We start from the raw sequence: 21,711 nt of genomic DNA on the forward strand, positions 1-21,711 counted from the left end.
ATACCTTTCCAAGATACCAGCAGCCCTGGTGCGAGCCCTCTTCACTCTTTGTTGGGACTATTTACCTGGCCTCACACACCTATGGCAATCGGTTGTAAGCCTGAGTCTTAAAGAGTGCAAACTTCCTCTGCTACTATTGACAAGATACCAGCAGAACATTGAGCTGCAGTCAGAACAACACGACATTTCATAGTAAACAATGGACATTTGGGTATTAATACACGAGAAGATAGATGTTCCCATCCTATTCATGATTGTAAGGCAGACAGCTCCCTCCAGCACTGCTTTGAAACATTTAGGGAAAAAAGAGAAAGGGGGAAAGAGAGAGAGAGAGAGCAGATGATGAAACTCAAGTGTAACAGACAACGTGCCATGACCTGTGAAATTTCTGTGAAATTCTAATTGCTACTATTGTAAGCAAAGTCTAGCCTTTGTAAAATTAGATTATTTTGAATTCATACAGCAAATCATTGCTGCATTATTTGGTTTGTGTTAAAAGTACTCACAAGTCCAAATGTGAGGATAATCATCAGTGATTAAAGTGCATTAAATTCATATTTGAAAATGTATTATATTTTAGCTACAGATAGTCTAAAGTGACCATGAGTGGGTCACTTGTTTTCACATAATTTATGCCCTTTCATTTGCTATCTGTTGTGTTTGAAAGGAAAATCCCAAAACCCAATTCACAATATTTCATAACGAATCTAAAAGAAGCAACACACAACACAAGTGTGTAGAAAGTATATAATCAAGTGTATTTTCATCTTTATCCATGTTCTGTACACATATTAAGATCCATTTCACAGGAACACTATACAATAGCAATGAATGAGGAATGGAATATACTCTGAGCACTGAGGAGCCCATGTCGAATGGCACTTTCATAAAAAGTAACAGGAAATCACAGAGCTTGAATAAGTGAATGTAGACATAATTCAACAGAGAAAATGGCTTTATATCAGATCCAATGAGTAACAGATTTAGCACATATAAAATGCACAAAACAAACAAAACCAAAAAGATTGTTTGTTCCTTTTCTCTGCATGATGTTGAAACTGGCTGCCATAATGTAAAAACACAAGATATTTGCAGCTATCAGAGTAAAGTGTGCTTTTTGACTGGATTTAAGTAAAAGGCCATCTAAAATGTAATGTGTTAAGAGGAGTGGTAACAAGAAGATACACCGAAATATCAGAGAAATATCAATACAATTCACAAACTTTCAATTATTCATCTCATAGAATAGTCTTTTAGTAACTGGTAGAAAAACAATACATGTTTGGCTGCTTTACAAGGAATATCTATGTCTCAAAGATATGTTTATTACATTTTCTGTGTGCTTTTGCATTATCCCATAACAATTTTGAGTAAGGAAAAGACAAAGAGTGAGCCAGCCTCTTGACACGAGGTGGATAGGTTCTCCCTTTCCAAGAAGCGACCAGAAAAACCTCCTCCAGAGTGATTTTGTGTTCCAAAAATTCCTGTGATATTCAGGCTTGCAGCGTTTTGATGTCGTCCTGAAAACTGTGGGGGCAGAACATCGCTCGCGCAAGGTCTTCTTCACATTCTCCAAGAAACAAACATACAATGCTCTCTCAACCCGCCGCTAACCTCTATATGTACATACAAGTAATGTTTACACAGAAATGCCTTCACTAGTGTAGACTGACTGTTGCACGATTATCCCTACTTGGAATGGCATGGCACATTGACTGTGAAATCTCACATGAAAAAAGATCCTCATTCTCATCCATCAAACGATAATGTCCGCTGGCTAGAGTATGCAGAATAATTTTATAATCCCCTTTATATTCTGTATTTTTCATCAGGAGAGCTATTATATCATGCTTCAATTATGATATCGCACCAGCAACATAAAACCATCACTTGTGGACAATCTGAGAGGCAGAGTGACTGGAAAGCTTTAAAACCCACAAAAGAAAAAAGAAAAAGTAGAAGCCTGTAGAGATGATGGAATTCTCAACGATGGATATGCAAATAAAGGCTTTATTTTTGAATGCAGTCAGAATTGCTTGGATGTTCTCGCCTTATCTACCATTAAAAATAATAATAATGATAATTATATATGAATATATATATATATATATATATATATATATATATATATATATATATATATATATATATATATATAAATTATTATTATTTTATTATTTATTATTATACAAATAATAATAATGATGATGATTAAAAAATAAAGAACTAGCTTGTTCTATCTCATATCATAATGGGGACACAGAGTTGAGATAGAGCATTACAAAGAAATACAAAGAAAACATTTAGGCAAATCTGTTCAGATGTCCTCAGCACTTTCTTCACTGAACCATATCCATGCTATATACAAAGCCTAAGTGGATAATGCTTCATCCTAGCTGGTTAATAACATGAAAATGATATACTGACAGAAACTGAGTGAATGCAGACTGAGTGCAAGTGGTGACGCAGAGGATGAGTGTGGTTGCTGTAGATGAGGCTAGGAGCCGGGCAAACCGACACTTCTGAAGCAAATGTCAACTGTTTTTGTGTGGCCCGTGGGATTTCTCTGGTGGTGAACCTGGCAAAAATAAGGGAGCGAAATGAAAAGCATACTCTCTCTTCCTCTATTGTCTGTCCACACTCGCCTGCTCTCCTTCCTTCTCAGACATAATATTCTTTGTCTTTGTTCTTCTTGCCCTTTGTGATTGCCTTGGCCACGGTGGCCGTTGCTGTGCTCGGCGTTTTGTCTTTGACCACCGTCCCGTTGCCATCCACAGTGGGATTGTTGGCAAAACTGTGGCTCTGGTCCGACTGGTAGGAGCCCTCATCCCGGTTGCGGTACTTGTACATGGCATAGAGGAGGATTAGAATGCAGAGAGCCGCGGCGGCCACAATGCCCACCACCATGCCCGTGGTGCTACTGGACTCCCTGATCACCTCCACGGCACCAGGTTGGCCCTTCTCATCAGGGGATGTGGGGTTGGCTGTGGGCACATGGGGAAAATTGGGGGGGTAAGTTAGTCCTGATGTGTTTCGGGATGATGGAGGAGCAGGGGGCAGAAGCACCTGGTCGCGGGTGTTCATTTTGCCTGCGGGGATGTGGAGCTGGTCGGGGTTGGTGGTGGGAGCATTAGGAGGTAGGGGGCGGGGTTTCTGGCCTCCACCCTCCCCGGCAGCGGGGGGTGGAGGAAGGACTGTCCTATCAGTGACCATGGGGGAGTTCTTATTGTAAAAGTCCTCGTCATCTGATTCCGTCAACTCCCCGGAGCCGAAGGCCGAGACCTCCACTGGGTCACCGCAGTCCTCCTGGTCCGGGGGGCAGGAGGGGTGGGGGGTTAGTATCAGGGGCTCTTTGGTGGTCTCAAGTGGGGACAGTAGGGTGGGAGGAGGAGGGATGACGGGGTAACGGGTGGCGATGGATGGAGGCTCAAGGGAATCCACTGTTATTATAGGCAACACTAATTCACCTCCTAGAAAGGAAACAGAAAAGGTAGGGGGTCCTAAATTAGAAGAGCATTGGGAAATTCCAGCTGAACAGTTGTGCTCATTACAGCGGAAACACAATCTGCTCATTACGTAGATTATTCCTCAGGAATTGAGCTAATACGCCATTAGGGGGCACATCAATGATATTGCTTAATAGCACATATTACATTGATTTCTATAATAATAGGTTAGTTACATCAACATTTTGTGGCATGAAGTTTGCATGAGGTGAAAAAGACATTAAATGCAGCATTTTTTTTTAAGGTGTATTATGTATTTAATAATTTTATGTGCAGTAAAATGTGTGCAGTAAGAACATAAAAGAGCTCACATGTAGACACAAACATATAAGATGAAAAAACTCTCCTTTCACACTATTATATTATTGTGGCTTGCTGATATCAACTTGACTAGTATCTTAGTCATCATTTCTAACACTGAAATATGGATTTCCTCTGCAGCCAGAATGTGAAGAGGTGAAAAATATCCTCATTAAGTTGTGAATACATTCTAGGAACATTGTAGGAATGTTTTATTTAAATTTTGATTTGTATGCAGTCTAAGGCCAGATCTCTTTCTCTCTCACGGTTGTTTATTATTATTCCAATCTCCTACTTTCGCATTAGACTTTAACGCCACTATGGTCTTTTTCTTACACTTTGCAGGGCCAGTCAATAAAACATTTTTGATAAGGTCATGGCAATAATAAAGACATCCATAATAACATTAGCTCCACAGATTATTATTATTTTTTTTTTTACAAATGCCTGATCTGTTGTCTGCTATCATCAAACACCTCACAAGGAATTTTTCAATAAAATGATAGTGAGTTACAAGACCTGGGACTTTACAAAATTTAAGTTTTGTTACGAACAAATTCTATTAGAATTCTAAATCAAGTTAGGAGTGTTTTAAATCTATCAGTTGTTTCTGTCCATACACCGATTTGTTTCAATCACTCTTTTTGGCTCCATGGTCAGACAAAAATTACCATGCATGGAGTGAGAAGGGGATGGTTTCCATCAGAGACCTATACATAGACGGTAATTTTGCATCTTTTGATCAACTGAAGAGGAAGTTTGAGTTGCCTGGCACGAACTGGTTCAGATACTTGCAAACCAGAAATTATGTTAGATCTAAGAGTCATACCTTTGATTCATACCTCCCAAATGAGCATGCTTTTTTTGATGTATTGCTGAGCCCTCCTCACTCCAGGCATCTTGCCCCCTATCTTCCCACTGGCCTTGGGCGCAAAAACTGGCGTTAAATGCAAAAAAACATGCCTTGCGCCTGCCTCGGGAAGATAGCAACATGGTTTTATGCCCCCAAATGTGCTTTACGCCAAAGAGGCGTGGCGCAGTGCCAGAATAGGCCAGAATGGGCGTTTCGGCCTTAAATACCGGCCTAACGATATCGTCCTCCCGGCATTAATTTAGCGCTTAGCACTTTTCAAAACCAGGCCTTATTCAGTGCGCCGCGGATATTACTGTGCGTATTTACACACAGCTCTCCTCTGCTGATCTCACACTCTCTCCCCCTCTCTCTCTCTCTCTCTCCCTCTCGCGTGTCTCTATCTCTCTCTCTCTGCCTCTCTCTCGCGCGTCAGACAGGCACAAAGACAGATGGAAAAAAGTTGTTCTATCTAGTTTTGAGCCCCTGTCATTCAGAGGCTATTAAGCCACATGTGAAATCTCCCAGCATGCATTGAGGCTAATACATTTCGACGAAAGAAATATCAACCAAATCAGCCTAAATTGCCTAAAGTGGTAGATAGAAATAATGTTTATGTTCACACAACATGCAATTCTCGAACATTTCAATATTGGCCAAAATAAAACATAGAAATCCAAACACAACCCTATGTGAAACATATATGTAATCCAGGTGGTATATATATCCCAAGCAGATTTAACGTGATTTAGATGAGTGACAGCTGTAACACGGTTCTACTGTGATGTCCTACTGTGATGTCCGCTCCAATAAGACTTCTTACTTCACATTTACTTTTACAATAAAAACACATTTATGTAAGGGACTGTTCGTTATTTATGAGAGGGGGGTATGGTGCAGAAAGGGGGAGGGGTATCAAGTATTTTTTTGAGTACTGGGGAGGGACTTGTGTTTTTTATTTTGGCTTTAGGGAGGGTTATACAACTTTCATTTTTTGTATTTTGTATATATTTTTAAATGCGTTTTTTCGTTCCAAAATTCGTGTTTACTCCCCTATTTATATCTATGGTTTATCTGTATGGTGACTGGACTCCGCTCCAGACCGCTCGCCGCTCGATACAGATTTCACCCGCTCGCACTCACCGCTCCGCTCATAAGAATAAAAGAGATAAAAAGGCCAGGGTGTTTTAATTTGCGTTTAAACGCCTGGGCAATGGGCATTGCTCACTACAAATAACATGAGCTCAGCAGAGTCGGCTGCATGCTCGTTTCTCTTCCTTCTCTCTCGCAGCAGCTGGCAAGAAAATAGCGGGCGTGCACATGAAGTATAGTCTTATTGGAGGCTGGAGCGGACATCACAGTGCATCAGTGTCACTCATCCAAATAACGTTAAATCTGCAAGGGATATATATAGCACCTGGATTACATACATGTTTCACATAGGGTTGTGTTTTGATTTTTATTGTTTTATTTTGTCCAATATTGAAATGTTCTAAAATTGCATGTTGTGCTAACATAAACATTATTTATATCTACCACTTAGCCTATTTAGGCTGATTTGGTTGCTATTTCTTGTCAATGTATTACCCTCAATGCATGCTGGGAGATATCACATGTGGCTCAATTAGCCACGCACCGATGCATTCTGTTTCGAACATGTTGTGGACTAAGCGGTACTGAGCGGGTGATCGGCTTTATAACTAGGAGATGAGGCCCTTATTGGGCTGGGTACTAAACATTATATGCCCCCCGCCCCCTCTCTCCCCCGCCCGCCCCCTCTCTCCCCCGATGTCATAGAGCGCTATCAAACGTAGCCAAATCATCAGAAAAGGTCATATTTTCTTCAGTAGGCTACTACCTTTGGTGTGAATATGATAAAGTGTGGTTATTTATGGTGGAGGGAGGGTCATGCATTTATCTCCAATCACTCAGGGAGGGACATGGAAAAATATTTATAGATCTGGGGAGGGTGAAGGAAAAAAACGAAAACAAAGTCGCCCCTGCACCATACCCCCCCCCCTCTCATAAATAACAGACTGTCCCTAATGACTTTACATAATGTAGGCTATATTTATGTGCATCATCTGCAGCACTGGAGAAGAAAAAGTAGCGAGAGAAAACGATATTCTAATCTGGACAAATTTTCACCAATCTAATCTCATCATGACATAGGCCACATAGGGATAGGCTATATTTTTCTAGCCAATGCGTTTAGAACATTCTTTTCACTTTGATCTTGCTATAGTGTAGCGTATTTACATGCTTGCAGTATTTAAACTGTGGTGAGATTGGTTTGAGAAGCATAATAATATGGAATAATATATATGGAGACAGACAGGGATGAAAGGGAGGGGGGGAGCTCAGAGCGCTTTGGTCGGCTTTTCTGACCGGACTGGATCGCTCCGTGGAATTGGAGCTTAAAGTCCCTGGAAACCAGAAATATTTCTTTATTATTTACCATTTTGAGTTCATCACATCACAGGACCCTATGTTAATAAGCCACCAGCCAAATTTGAACGATGATGAACGTCGCAAAGTATATAAATTTAGGTTTGACAGTCATGGCAAAACTCATGAGAATCAATTAGTTTTTAGAGTGTATTTTCTCCTGCGGACTGTGTGGGCGTGTCCCGTCTGCAGCAGGGAAATTTCTCTCTGTCTCTCTCTCTCTCTCTCGGAGAGAGAGGGAGAGAAGGGTGTGTGTGTGTGTGTGTGTGTGTGTGTTCGCGCGTTGCTCCGCCTCGCGCATAGCGTACTGAGAGGAAGAGATCTCTGTCCGTTCTTTGCCCCCACAGCGCTCGCTCAGTGTCTGTATCCCTCCCACTCTGTGTGCTGTGTGTGCGCTATGCTTCTCTCTCTCTCTCTCTCTCTCTCTCTCTCTCTCTCTCTCTCTCGGGACTAGTGAGAGAGAGAGAGAGAGAGAGAGAGAGAGAGAGAGAGAGAGAGAGAGAGAGAGCAGCATAGCGCTCGACACAGCCTGGTGACGCGAGGTTACTCACACACACAGTAGGGCGGGTTGCGCGCGTGTACAAAGGTTATATAGAGCTTATGACATCATAAGCTCCTGCATTTTAGTACCTCGCGCACTGCTCTCTTCAATGAGGAAGTACCTTGTAGAATCTTGTAGAAAAGTGTCGATTTTAAGGCTTTGGGTTGAAAGTAATGTATAATAATTTCTGAGACACACAATTACTAACATAAGACCCTAAATAACATAGTTAGAAGTTTTTGTGGATTTTGGTTTCCAGGGACTTTAAAAGGGAAGCTTGTGATTCATTTACTGCACTTCTCCAATGAGCAGGTTGTGCATAGTTTTACGCTTAAAAGGCGTGATTATAATGCTTAAGGCCACGTGTAGCGCCGACACCAAAATATCAAGTGCGCTGGTCCACACCCACTAATCTGCGCTGCACCTGGCGCTAAGCGCAGTTTTAAGGCCGTTGCAACGATAGAGCCCCTTATCTCTAGATTTGTATGTCTGTTTGACAACCGCAATACAGCCTCTACTGAGAGGATTAGAGAAGTGTGGCAGGGGGAACTTGGTATTGATTTATCTGACATTATATGGGAAAGGACTCTGTCTGTGGTACAACTCTGCTCATTTAATAGTAGACACCAGCTGATCCAATTTAAAGTTGCTCACCATCTTCACTACTCCAAGCATAAATTACATACAGTAAGATCTTCCCTTCTGTCTCACAGCTGTGTGACAGGTGTCAGGTGTCAGAGGGCATATTATCTCATGCCTTCTGGATTTTCCCTTCACTAACGAGTTTCTGGGCCAAAATATTTGACTGGTACTCTAAGCCTAAGGCCTACAAAATAACCCTGCAGCCAGAGGCAGAACTCGCCATCTTCGGCTGCTCGGAGTCCTCTCTGAACTTCCCTACAGCTGTGCAGCAATCTCTGACACTGGGGACAACTGTCGCCAAAATACTTATTTTGAAGGAATGGAAGTCCTCCTCTTCACCTTCTTTCCAGGTGTGGCTGATGGACATGGTCTCTGTTATACAGATGGAAAGACTCTGGTTCGTGAGAACCAACTCATTTGGAAAGTTCTCAACTTTGACAAGGTTAAGAATGACTAGTGACTGAGTTTAGGGGTGATGGACGGCTTGCCCAGCTGGTTTCCCACAGACCCCTTGTGTAAGATCCCATACGCAGTATCTCTTACAAGCACATAAGCACCTTATGCAGCTGGTAGCTCCACATTACAATGCTAAATGTCAAAGATGTATGTATTTTTTTATTATTATTATTATTATTATTATTATTATTATTATTATTATTTTTGATTATTATTACTTTTTTCCTCTGTCTGATCCTGTTTGTCTTGTATGTTTAATGTTCTATAAAAGATTGGAAAAAATGATAGTGAGTTACAGACATGACTGGGGGGGGGGCTCGTATATAGGAGACAATATGGGTGAAATTATATTGGTTGAGTCTGTAGAAACTATGCATATAAGGAAAATTGTCAGGGCTCCTGTAAAAATGTCTGTATCCAGAGCTGAACATCTATCTAGAACTTAAATCTCGAAGGTGGTATCAGATAATATGTTGACATAAAATCTTCCTATTGTACAACAACAGTGAAATCCCCTTGGAGTGTGCTGGTAACTGGGGAAACTTGAGACTGGGAATACAGAACCGCAAATCTGAAAGCTACAAGGGCCATGTAATATGATGTTAAGTCAATGGGATTTATCTATCATCTTGTGTAAAAATAACACAGCTATACTGTGGCATAAGAAGGTAATGTTGCTCCCATCCACTGCCATGGCTGACTCACCTGCTCCTGGTTCACACTCCTCATCCACTGCCATGGCTGACTCACCTGTTCCTGGTTCACACTCCTCCAGGTCCTCGTCGTCACTGGGACACTCAGCTGACGCCACCAAAATATCATCAGAGTTCTGCGGCTGAGGAGGAAATGGAGATATGTTACCATTGATTTGCAGACAGATAGTCATCATCACATTGTCATTATCTCGACGGGTGCTTGCTCTGTTATGAGAGTGTTTAACAGTTAACTGTAGAGCAGAAGCTGCATTATTGGTGTTTTGGATGTCTAGTGAGTTTAGTGAAGGGGACAGGGCTAGGGAAGAGGGGTCATAGCTATAGGGATAGGAAGGTCAGAGATTTGGGATTTGGGGGGTAGGGGAGTGGCTAGAAGGATGTGGGTGGTGGTAGGGGGGCTAGGGAAAAGGGGCCGTAGCTAGGGATAGGAAGGTGGTAGAGTGTTGTGAGTTGATGGGTGGGTAGGGGGAGTGGCAAGGGGGGTGTGGGTGGTGGGAGCGGGTGTGGTGCCATAAAGCTGAATGACCACACCACTGTGCCGTGGGTTTAATGGTTTGTACTTGTTACAGTGGTAGGACTAGAAATCAAAAATTTGACCAAATGCACTTTTCTTTTGTGCTTTACCTTTGTGCCTGAGCTTGTGTGTATTTACTGACAGCATAAGGGGCCAAACACACCATACACCAATCCTATGCTGAAGCAATGCAGCGCGGAGGCAGTTTCATTTCAGCATCCTTGTTAACAGTCGAGACAGATCACACCAGCCGCACGCCACGCCATGCTGAAGCCAAGCTCCACGTGTGCTGCAGCGATAGTTTCAGCTTCTGGTCTATTTCCCAAGCGTGCAGTGTGCTGCATGCGAGCAGCCAGGCATGAAGTCAATGCAAGTTGTGAGCGGGGTAGGGCAGGGCCGGGCAAAACAGAGCGAGGCATGACCACAGACACTAAAAGGACTTTACTTGACATCCTACATGGACTTTTACATGGTCAATTTACATGGACATTTACATGGACCCCACTTTCTGTCTGCTCCATGTTTTGTATTGCTGTGATCGCTGCGCTGCATAATGCACAGCATACTACACAAAGGCAATTCCTCGTTTGTAACATGTTTATTTCCTATGGCCATTAAAATAATCTTGAATCTTGAATAATGACTTTCGTGGCATATTGAAATAGGTTGGGAGGGATTTAATTTCAAACAAAAACTTCTTTCTTGATGACCACATTTCCCCCCCAAAAAATGTCCACAGAGTTTCAGGTTCTGGTGTTTCTCTTTTCTGGTGCTGTGTTCAACCACTGCAAAATACACTTATTTATACATTTAACTGAATTACTATTCCCATAAGAACCACTTTTAAAAAATCGGAATGAGAATCAAAAGGCATACTAGTATTTTACTCCAAAGTTTTTGATTTTAAATTAGTAATTTTGGTTTCTTATTTCCAAAGGTAAGTGCCATGCCTAAGTGTAGAGAGGACCATCATCAGAGATAGTATCTGGGTAAGTGTTCTTTCATTTTATCACCTCTACCCCTTGAGAGGCAGAATTAAGTATCACACGGGTGGAGGAACTGCAGACTATTGGAAGGTCCTCCTACAACACTCCACTTCAACAGATGCTTGATCTATGCAAAGCTTTCAGTCTCTACATTAGCTACCAGACAATCGCTAACAATAGAACGATACAATAAAACTCCTTGAGAGCTCAAAATGTGTACCTTAATGTCACAATGAAATGAGTTTTTCACCGTGTTTGCCAATCCACCATATCAACATATACCTATTTAACAATGAATCTCAATTTCTATTTTATTTTATAACATTGGGCTATGTGCACATTCACCTTAGGGCTCGTGCAGGGCAGAAAAATACACCAGTAAAAAGTTGATCTGCACAAAATACTGCTCCCGGATATTACTTAATCGATTATCACCAAGGCCTATGTTTTTTTTTTTATATATATTTTGCATTTTACTGCAGTTTGAACCATTGTGTACTGACTAAATGTCCCGGAGCAGTATGTTGTTTATTTTCTCATTTTATGTCAGAACTTGACTTTTACCTACTGGAAAACAATTTTTAGTGGTTCCATCATGATGTAGCAGGAGCAGTACAGAAGAATAGCAACAAATAAATATGCCATCACAGATTTCTGAACCCCACCCCAAATCCCCAGCTCTTTCCCAGATGTCTTCATGCCCTCAGACCTTTGATATGCTCTCCCTCAAGCTGGGTGAGCGCTGCCTGCGGGTGGTGGTGGTAGCCATGGTGGTGGTGGTTTCCATGATGGTGGTTGACATGTCGGACACAGCCAGCGGGGTGGCGGAGGTGGTGTCAGTGGTCGTCGCGGAGAGAGAGTCTCCGACCAGACGCAGGTTCCCCTCCACCTGAACGCTGGGGTCGCTTTCTGCTGCCAGTTTCAGCACCTGGAGGCCGTTGTAGTAGAGACCTGAGATCTGACCCTGGAAGGGCCGACCCTTGTCATGGCCGCCAATTTTAATGGCTGCCTGGCTGTTAAAGATGGTCAACTGTCTCCCTACAGTCAGAGAGAGAGACACAGAGGGAAAAAGGGAGGAAGAGGAGGGAGTGGTAGAGTAGATACAGTCAGAGAGAGACAGAGGGTAAGTGGGAGAAGGAAGAGGGAGTGGTAGAGTAGATGCAGTCAGAGAGAGAGAGACGCACACACACACACACACACACACACACACACACACACACACACAGAGGGTAAGAGGGAGAAAGAGGAGGGAGTGGTAGAGTAGACAGTCAGAGAGAGACACAGAGGGTAAGAGGGAGAAAGAGGAGGGAGTGGTAGAGTAGATACAGTCAGAGAGAGACACAGAGGGTAAGAGGAGGGAGTGGTAGAGTAGATACAGTCAGAGAGAGAGAGACACACACAGAGGGTAAGAGGGAGAAAGAGGAGGGAGTGGTAGAGTAGATACAGTCAGAGAGAGACACAGAGGGTAAGAGGGAGAAAGAGGGAGTGGTAGAGTAGATACAGTCAGAGAGAGACACAGAGGGTAAGAGGAGAGAGTGGTAGAGTAGATACAGTCAGAGAGAGACACAGAGGGTAAGAGGAGGGAGTGGTAGAGTAGATACAGTCAGAGAGAGAGAGACACACACAGAGGGTAAGAGGGAGAAAGAGGAGGGAGTGGTAGAGTAGATACAGTCAGAGAGAGACACAGAGGGAGAAAGAGGAGAGAGTGGTAGAGTAGATACAGTCAGAGAGAGACACAGAGGGTAAGAGGGAGAAAGAGGAGGGAGTGGTAGAGTAGATACAGTCAGAGAGAGACACAGAGGGTAAGAGGAGAGAGTGGTAGAGTAGATACAGTCAGAGAGAGACACAGAGGGTAAGAGGAGGGAGTGGTAGAGTAGATACAGTCAGAGAGAGACAAAGAGGGTAAGAGGAGAGAGTGGTAGAGTAGATACAGTCAGAGAGAGACAAAGAGGGTAAGAGGAGGGAGTGGTAGAGTAGATACAGTCAGAGAGAGACACAGAGGGTAAGAGGAGAGAGTGGTAGAGTAGATACAGTCAGAGAGAGACACAGAGGGTAAGAGGAGGGAGTGGTAGAGTAGATACAGTCAGAGAGAGACACAGATGGTAAGAGGAGGGAGTGGTAGAGTAGATACAGTCAGAGAGAGACAAAGAGGGTAAGAGGAGAGAGTGGTAGAGTAGATACAGTCAGAGAGAGAGAGAGACACAGAGGGTAAGAGGAGAGAGTGGTAGAGTAGATACAGTCAGAGAGAGACAAAGAGGGTAAGAGGAGAGAGTGGTAGAGTAGATACAGTCAGAGAGAGACAAAGAGGGTAAGAGGAGAGAGTGGTAGAGTAGATACAGTCAGAGAGAGACAAAGAGGGTAAGAGGAGGGAGTGGTAGAGTAGATACAGTCAGAGAGAGACACAGAGGTTAAGAGGAGAGAGTGGTAGAGTAGATACAGTCAGAGAGAGACACAGAGGGTAAGAGGAGGGAGTGGTAGAGTAGATACAGTCAGAGAGAGAGAGAGAGGGTAAGAGGAGGGAGTGGTAGAGTAGATACAGTCAGAGAGAGAGAGAGAGGGTAAGAGGAGGGAGTGGTAGAGTAGATACAGTCAGAGAGAGAGAGAGACACAGAGGGAGAAAGAGGAGGGAGTGGTAGAGTAGATATCAAGTCATATGGGAGAGCGTGTATGGGAACATACTTTGAACCAGTTGGGCCTTAGTGATTATCTATGTCAGATCTGATAGTTAGAAGTGGTAGTTTGTTTAAAACTCACTTTAAATGTTAATGAGAGATTGGTTTATAGTTTTAGTACCGTCTGCTAGCTCAGCGACAAGTTTATAACTTAGACTTTACACATGCAGGTTGCAATGATCAGAATAATATTTAGGTGCCTATTTAAGTGTTTTTAATATGGCAGCAGTAGTGATTTGAAGTGTGCTGTATGAGCAGCAGGGTTAGCGTACTGTCTGTAGCAGGAAAGGGCCAGCTGTTTTCAAGATATTTGAATCTCTCTTAACTCCAGAACAGATGGTGCAGTAGGGCAGGTAGTGTTGATGGGGGAAATTTGAAATGGCAGCATCACTATTCCTCAGATTGTGTTAAGCAATAAGACATAGAAGCTTAATCAGTTGCCTAACCATACAGACAGCAGAAGAAGCATCTACACCCCATTTAAGTCAGCCATTATGCTCTGATGAAGGTCTAGTCAACCGAAAGCTTAAAGGCCGGCTTTTCCGTGGGGGATATGAATATATATTAAATCTCACGCCCCTAAGGTTTTCGAATCCGTTGAAATTTTTGAAATTGGAGGTTTACTCACAGAGATATCAACCGAAATCCACTCTGTGTGTGTGGGGGGGGGGAGGTGCGGGTGCGGGGACTCGAAATACTACATTTCCCACAATGCACTGGGCTCGCGTGGCCTTCGTTTTCATGCCCACCCCTCAGGCATTTGGCTGATATCAAACTCCAGTAGGTGGCGGTAATGCACATATATGTTTGCCAACCGCCATAAAACTCAAAGAAGAAGAAGAAGAAGGCTTCGACAATAAAACATACAAAGAACAAGAAAATTATCGAAAATAAAATTGCCTCCAAATTGCACCAAATTTAAACTGTAGTATGTCGGGAGATGTCTTCATAAAAAAAAATTCATGCATTTTAAGGCATTTTCGTAGGAGTTACGCGCATCTGATGTTGTAACTATTTTCTGTAAAAATGTGTAAAAATGGGTACATTGCTCAGCATTGATTGCGTTACTTCAACCCACCTACTACTAGATGTAAAATTTGACGAGCTTTCCAATGCCGCCAGTCCCGTGTCTATTAGTCCTTCCGTTCCCGAGATATGGTCTCTTTGCAAGGAACTATGGGAAGCTAATATTAGCTACAGCAGGCTAGGCGGTTGAAAAAGATGGCTGCCTTTTCGTTTTTGTTGAAGACCTCTGAAGGGGCGTGGAGGACCTCTAGAGGCGGGACCATGGCTCACAACAGTTGTAGTTCATAGGTGCACGACTTCCGCAAGGCGGGGGGTGTCGCTCTGACGCGTTTTGCGTCAGAGCGACATGGAAATAATGTGATAGATGCTTGATAGGCATGGCAGTTAATAACCAATTTCAAAAATTTCAACGGATTCTAAAACCTTAGGGGCGTGAGATTTAATATATATTCATATTCCCCATGGAAAACCCATCCTTTAATAAATGTGAAATCTGTACAGATTCAAGTGTGCGGAAATTCCTTTTATATTTGTAACTCTAGTTATTTTTCCAGCACCTTGGCCGAGACTTGGCTGGGTCGAGCGGTGGCCCTCCCTCAGATTTTAGCCATTATGCCATTAAAACGTGCTCTGTCAGGACATTCTGGATAGACGCCCTCCGGTCCAGTTGTTTCACCTCCAGAAAAGCGGCTATGATAACACTGCCATTGTTGGCAGAATCACTGATAAGCAGTGTTATATCCGAGGAGGAGGACTGCAGTAATGGGCCCATCTCAGGAGAATACTTATTAGCAGAGTTAATGGCTGCAAACAGTGATCTACTCTAACAGCTTGTCAGGGCTTGAGCCCTGTCGCTGCAGAAAAAACTCTTCAGCTGGGAGTCTGAGGTGCATTTTGGAGTGGAAGGTTAGACAATACAAGGTTGTGGGGTACCAGAAGGAGGAAATGACGGTCTTTAGATCTCACTTTGATCACACCAAGGAGTTAGGGTTAAAAAATATCAGGTTAGAAGTTTAGGCCAGGTGAGCTTAATTCAAACGTAGTGTTAGTTTCACAAGGCGCAGTGTCATTTTAATGATTTTTTTGTTAAATAGTTAAACACATTATCTAATTACACACAGTGATTAAAAGGGACGGTGTTGCAGGGTTAGTCAAGGGTTATGTGTTTTTAGTTTATTCGTTTAAAATCTTTGTAAAGGTGCAGCTTTTCCAGAAGGTATAAGGATGACAAAGGACAAATTGCAAATATGCTATACCCATTTGGTTTGCATTTTAATGGTGCTCATTCCATGAGTTAAAACCAATTTGAACTCCACTTGAAAATGGCTATTTTGCGCTCATCAAAATGTAGAGCCGATAGGATGTCCAATTAAAGCCTGAAATTTATAGTGGCATACTTACGGGTAACAGTATTTCATCCTTGTCACCCTTGTCTTTTGGCACTGCACCTCTCATGGGGAAAGATAAGTTAATTTAAAAATTATTTCAGGGATTAATTAATTAATTTTTACCTTTATCGAGTAGCCACTCGTCAACTACCCGACCAAGTCTGTATGGGATTCTTTGTCTAGCAATAGCCAGTCGTTCATTATCATAGTGCCCTTCAAAGAATTTGGAGAGACAGATTAATGGTTAAAGTCTGCAAGTTGAAAGATCACATGGTTAGAAACAGGGTTATCATGGCTTTAACAAGGTTTAACAAGTTGTCAATTTTAACCCAGCTGTGAGTTAAAAGAAACTTGTGCTTTACTTAGTGATATCTAGTTATTGTGATTAACAGTGTTGTACTAATTAGAGTATGTTTAGGCTATTTATAAAGTGCAAGGCTAGTTAGTGTTATTTAACTAATTCCGACTTTGCTTTGCTTTTCTTTTTAGCAAATCATCAGTCTTCAGGAAACAGTCAAGTACAGTAAAATGGGAAATATAAAAAAACAAGACTAGGCAGTTAAGCCGGACCCGGACTGCTGCGGCCGCAGCACCTGGGACGGGCCGGCTAAGAAACGCCCTGAGACGTTTCTTGGCCGGCCCGCTACAGAAAACAAAAAACAAAACATCAAGCAGTCTATTCAACACAGTAGTGATTTGACAATCAGGTAGATGCTTTCTCATCTACACATTGATACACAGTTAACAGTAACACTAACAGGTATCAATCAGCACTTTGCATTTGATTATACACTTTATGCAGTCTAGTACTGATCTAGTACTGAGTAATTTCTATCAATTGTCACAAGTCTTCCTTAGCTAGTAAAGTCTTGATGACATTAAGAAATTCCTAATAGACTAAAGATGTAACAGTGGCTTTTCACAGTGTGTTTCCATTAATCTGCCTTATTTCTATGAAAGAGCGTTAGATGACATCCCATGACACTATCAACAACTCTTTTCACATAAAACATAAATGGCACATGATGTCCAAATATGTGTGCCTTGTCCCTGTAGAATGTAGGATTAATAACAGGCTATCTGAGAATATGCTTACCTACAAGCAAAACAGCATGTGTACACACTGCACACACTTGAGTTCTTTCAGTTAATAATGCTGTTGGACATGGGATACTAATGAATGGATAAAAAGGATTAGGATTATAGAGAAATATGGAAAAGGAGGCACAATGCGTGACAGACAGTTACAGTGAGGCTTACTTAGCCTATGTTTTCACTGTAGGCTTAAAGGAGAATTTTGGTATTTTTCAACCTACACCCTATTTTCATATTTCTTTTATATAACTAAGTAATGTGAACAGAAATCTTTGAAATTGGTGCTGTATTGACCAAGATTGCTTCAGTTGGCAGCCGCTTTTCCCACATGCCCCTACTGCACTAAACAAGCTTGTTTTTACCACTGACAGGATCAGATTATTCCATCAAGACATTATTATAGACTAGAGAGATGTAATTTATATTATTCTACCTTCTGCTTGATCCAAGTCTCGTCAAAGTCTCACGAGATTTTGTGTTGTTTGCCGGAAGTCAGCTGTGCTAAGGAAAGCTGGGGGCTGCCATGTTTCTTGTTTTGGAATAGCTGAATGATTTTGTAAATTATAGCTAAATATTTACTGTATCTGATTTTGAGCATATGGACGAGGCATTTAAATTAGATGGCCACCCGTATTTATTTGAGCTGGACTAACGTTATACGGATTACAAACTGAAGAGCGGGTGCAATGGGAGCTTCTATCTCTACCAATGTGATGGACAGCAGGCAGACAGAGAGAGGTTGGACACGCTGCTGCAAGGTCATCCAAGCGTTCATTTTCTTTTTCTCTCTCTTTTAATAACAATCTGAGCTTGTCAGTTGCAAAAACGAGCACTTTTAGTGGACGTACATTGACGGTGTGATGCGCCCTGTGTGATTACATTGTAGCCATTGCAGCTGCTGGCCGGCTGATGCGATCTTGTTCAATACTGTACCAATTTCAAACATTTCTGCTCTAACTACGGTAGTTAGTTAAACATAAGAAAATATGAAAATAAGGTCCAGGTTGAAAAATACCTAAATTCTCCTCGTAATTGTGTTCGCTTTCGTCCATCCACCTGCTTTACATTGGCTTCCCGGGTCAAATTCACCCGAGCACAAGAGGAGGCTTAAGAGTCAGTATTAAAACTTAATTTCTTAAAATTTATTTCTTAAAAACGTAATTTCTTATTATCTTAAAACTTAAGTTTTAAGATAATAAAGAATTTAGCAGAAGTGGCATAATCATGTCCTTGAGGACAGGCTGTGATTTGATCTTTTCCTCATACTAATGGCCCCATTAGAAAGGGTTGTGTTTTATGCCTTACTTTGTGAGGTTTGATGTCTGTTTTAAAATCAATTTAAATTCTCTATGTTTCTATGTCTATGTTTCCTTACCTACACTTAATTCCGTTAGATTAATTCCATTTTCCTATGGAAATCAAATGAGTAACAATGAGTAGCAATTGCAAAACAGGCAAACATGGGTGTTTCAGCTTTAAAGTAGCGAGTCTACATACTGTACATTACAGTGTTGAAAAGAGATTGTATCACAAACCTTAAGTGAAAATAAAACCTATTAAGATAAAATTTTGATTATGCCATGGATAATTTTAGATGTTTTCTGGGAAAGTAGGCCAGCTAATAGGCCTTGGAGATTATTAAGCCTGTGCTGAGTGAGCCCTTTAGCTGTCTGTCATCCAAATAAATCCATCTGTTTATATGAAAAAGGTGAAATCTCTGGATATCATTACATCATTTATTATTAAAGGACAGATGAATGGAAATGCACTGGCACATTCAAAGCAAACGATTTAGCAGCTGAATTAATAGCAAGATAACTAATACTTTCATCACCATAGTCAGACAGCATTGTTTCTGATGATGGATGATAATGATAAGTAACAAATAAAGGTTAAAGTCGAGCTGAACCCAAAAAAGACTTTTATTTTCTTTTAGTTCAAATACCTGGGTATGCAGTGCACCTATTTAATGATGTATGCAAAGAAAATCACAACAATCTAATTTCTTTAGTTTTTCACACTTTTTCACATCAAAAGTTCATTTTTCAAGATTTCATTGATAACAGTAATGTACAGTTTGCTGACTTCACCTAGTACTATCCCCATTTCAACCAATCATATCACGACATGCAGATGTCAATCAAATCTTCATTTCAGGATACTTTTCTCTTCCAAATGAAGTAGAAAATGGCGCCTAGTGCCTGTCATCTGGCAGAATTCCTATCCCATAAACTAACTACTAACTTGGCCAATTGTTAGAAACATGAACAAAAAACAAAAACTATCATCTCTAAGAATGCAAAGAAATGTAACTGGCTCGTTAAAACGCGCATTCCAGGGATATCGTATTTACAGCAGTGATAACGGCGCGCGCATCCGAGAGCTTGGTTGTCACTGTCAGGGGTCGCACATCGGAGATTCCAGGCCGACGTGCTGCACTCTCCGCTACACGAAGGCAGCTGGCTGCCTGCGGCTCGCTGAGCTCCACTCAGCCACTAACCTCCCGTCAAAAGGGTCTTCCCGAGGGGAGCGCCACAACACACTGAATCCCACTCGATTTGGAGGCGGAACACGCCAGGATTGGCCAAAGCCCAATCCAGTCCCCAGAATTGTCAAATAAAATCATCGACATGATACTATGACCCGCCTCTCAACCTGTCATCTTAGACAAACTATGTTTTCAGTCTGAAACGGACTCATATGCACGTGACGAACGGGTTCAGTTCGACTTTAACAATGTGGGCTTATACTCTAGTAGACAAAAATAATTCAAAACAAAAACAAGAAATCAAGAACTGTGCGAGTTATGTTTTTGAACATATATTAAAACTAAAGCAAGTTGTGTAAAGTGATGCCCTCTGGGATATCAGCAAACATTCCACTTGGGCCACACATGCATAATCATACTCATATAAAACCCATCTGACAGGAAAAGGGGGATAATACATTAGGCGCTTAGCACAAAGTCCATTTAGGATCTTATTCTCATCTGCTACATCCTTCCCCACCCCTCGCCAAGCTGGTCACAGAAATTACTGCGGCAAATTAAAATTAATTTGCTGCTAGATATCCTTAGGAAGGCACCTTGATGGAAATGTATCCATTTCAGATTGCTATTAAATTGTTTATGCGGTGTGGCTTTTCCAGATGTCCATATTGCAATTTGATAATGACCTTTAGGATATATAGGACAAAAAATGGCTCAGATTAATGTCAAAGAGATTGAATCCAAATCCAAAGAACATATTTTGTGTGCATACATTCCACAACAAAATTTCTGAGCTTTATGTTTAATAGGCAGTTATACATCTCTCTCTAGTCTAGACGCTCCATCCCCCCTCATATGTGCCATATTACCGTACCAGCTAGTTCCTCCCCACAATCTTACCTGGTGGATAACGCTCAATGACTGGCTGGTTGTCCACCTGAAGAGTGGCATTGCCACCGCTGCGCGTGAAGCGGACAACATGGTACTTGCCGTCATTTACTATGACAGCAGGTTCATCGATGGTAATGTCATCTGTCCCCACATTGAAGATGACGCCGATTTTTCCTTCATCCTGCAGGTGAAAGATAAAGAATGAATAAGATATATTAAGGAGAAGACAAATGTCTGAGAACTTATACAAATCTTTCATATTATATTATTCACTCAAAAATAATCTACAGTCTGCAATGAAAGAGAGTTAATATCTTGAGGGTTCCAACAGGGCAGTAGAGCTAGAAACTGTAAGCAGCAGCATCTCTTTTGTGACATGTGAAGTATGTTTGGATCTTTCTTTAGGGTTCAGCACCATCCTGCCTCAGCAGCCAGCTCAGGGTCCCAGATGTGGATGAGTGTTAACAGAATCCAGCGGTTTCTCTTTTGGTTGACCAACTCCTCTCACTCTAACCATAACCTTCCTCTCTGTCTGCTGCTCCTTGTTCCTGCCAACCTTCTTCAAACGGTCAAAGCTGCTTCCCAGGCCATTCTTTGCGTGGCACTAATAAGAAGCACTGGAAACAAATTGTGTGGGGTCTCTGTGCCTACCTGGCATTTGTACAGTACATTTGCTACACTTGCCGTTTTTCTAAAGGCAGAACGAGGTCAAAGTGCTAATGTAGTTACAAGAGACTTTCTAAGAAACAGTACACAAAGCTACAGGAGTACTACATTACAGTCTGCCTCCAGTGACTCCACCAACTAAATGTTAGGTTGCAGTAACCTTTGAAGATAAGATTAAGATCACATGGTGGAATCCTACAATACTGCAGACTAGAGGGGCAATACCCTGAGATACATTTTGTCAGTTAGTCTACACAACAGCAGAGTCAGTATGGGTTTGCTAACAAAAATGTTCATTCAACAATTTATTTATTTATTTAACCTTTGTTTATACACACACACACACACACACACACACACACACACACACACACACACACACACACACACACACACAGAGTGCACCTGGAAGCTAGTCTCGCTGGCCAGCCTCCCCTCCCTACTGTGAGAGGAGTCTGGCGCCACAGGTCTCCATTGTGGGATTGCGATGGGCGGCGCTTAGCGGCAGTGCCCTTGCAAAATAGTTTCC

General features: G+C 41.9%; 1 protein-coding gene across 1 annotated transcript in view; it reads right to left on the minus strand.

Moving 5' to 3' along the window:
* Window positions 1–2,661: 2,661 nt before the first annotated feature.
* Window positions 2,662–21,711, minus strand: part of LOC310782483 (neurexin-2-like) — a gene marked incomplete at both ends in the record, with an annotated part of 239,450 nt that continues 220,400 nt past the window's right edge. The window contains 5 exons of the mRNA XM_083643153.1: window positions 2,662–3,470; window positions 9,494–9,578; window positions 11,666–11,994; window positions 16,166–16,255; window positions 20,526–20,697. Coding sequence (XP_083499279.1) covers window positions 2,662–3,470; window positions 9,494–9,578; window positions 11,666–11,994; window positions 16,166–16,255; window positions 20,526–20,697 — 1,485 coding nt within the window. The remainder of the gene's footprint in view (window positions 3,471–9,493; window positions 9,579–11,665; window positions 11,995–16,165; window positions 16,256–20,525; window positions 20,698–21,711) is intronic.

The sequence above is a fragment of the Poromitra crassiceps genome (genome assembly GCF_964638095.1).
Source record: "Poromitra crassiceps genome assembly, chromosome: 1".
Classification (NCBI taxonomy): Eukaryota; Metazoa; Chordata; class Actinopteri; order Beryciformes; family Melamphaidae; genus Poromitra; species Poromitra crassiceps.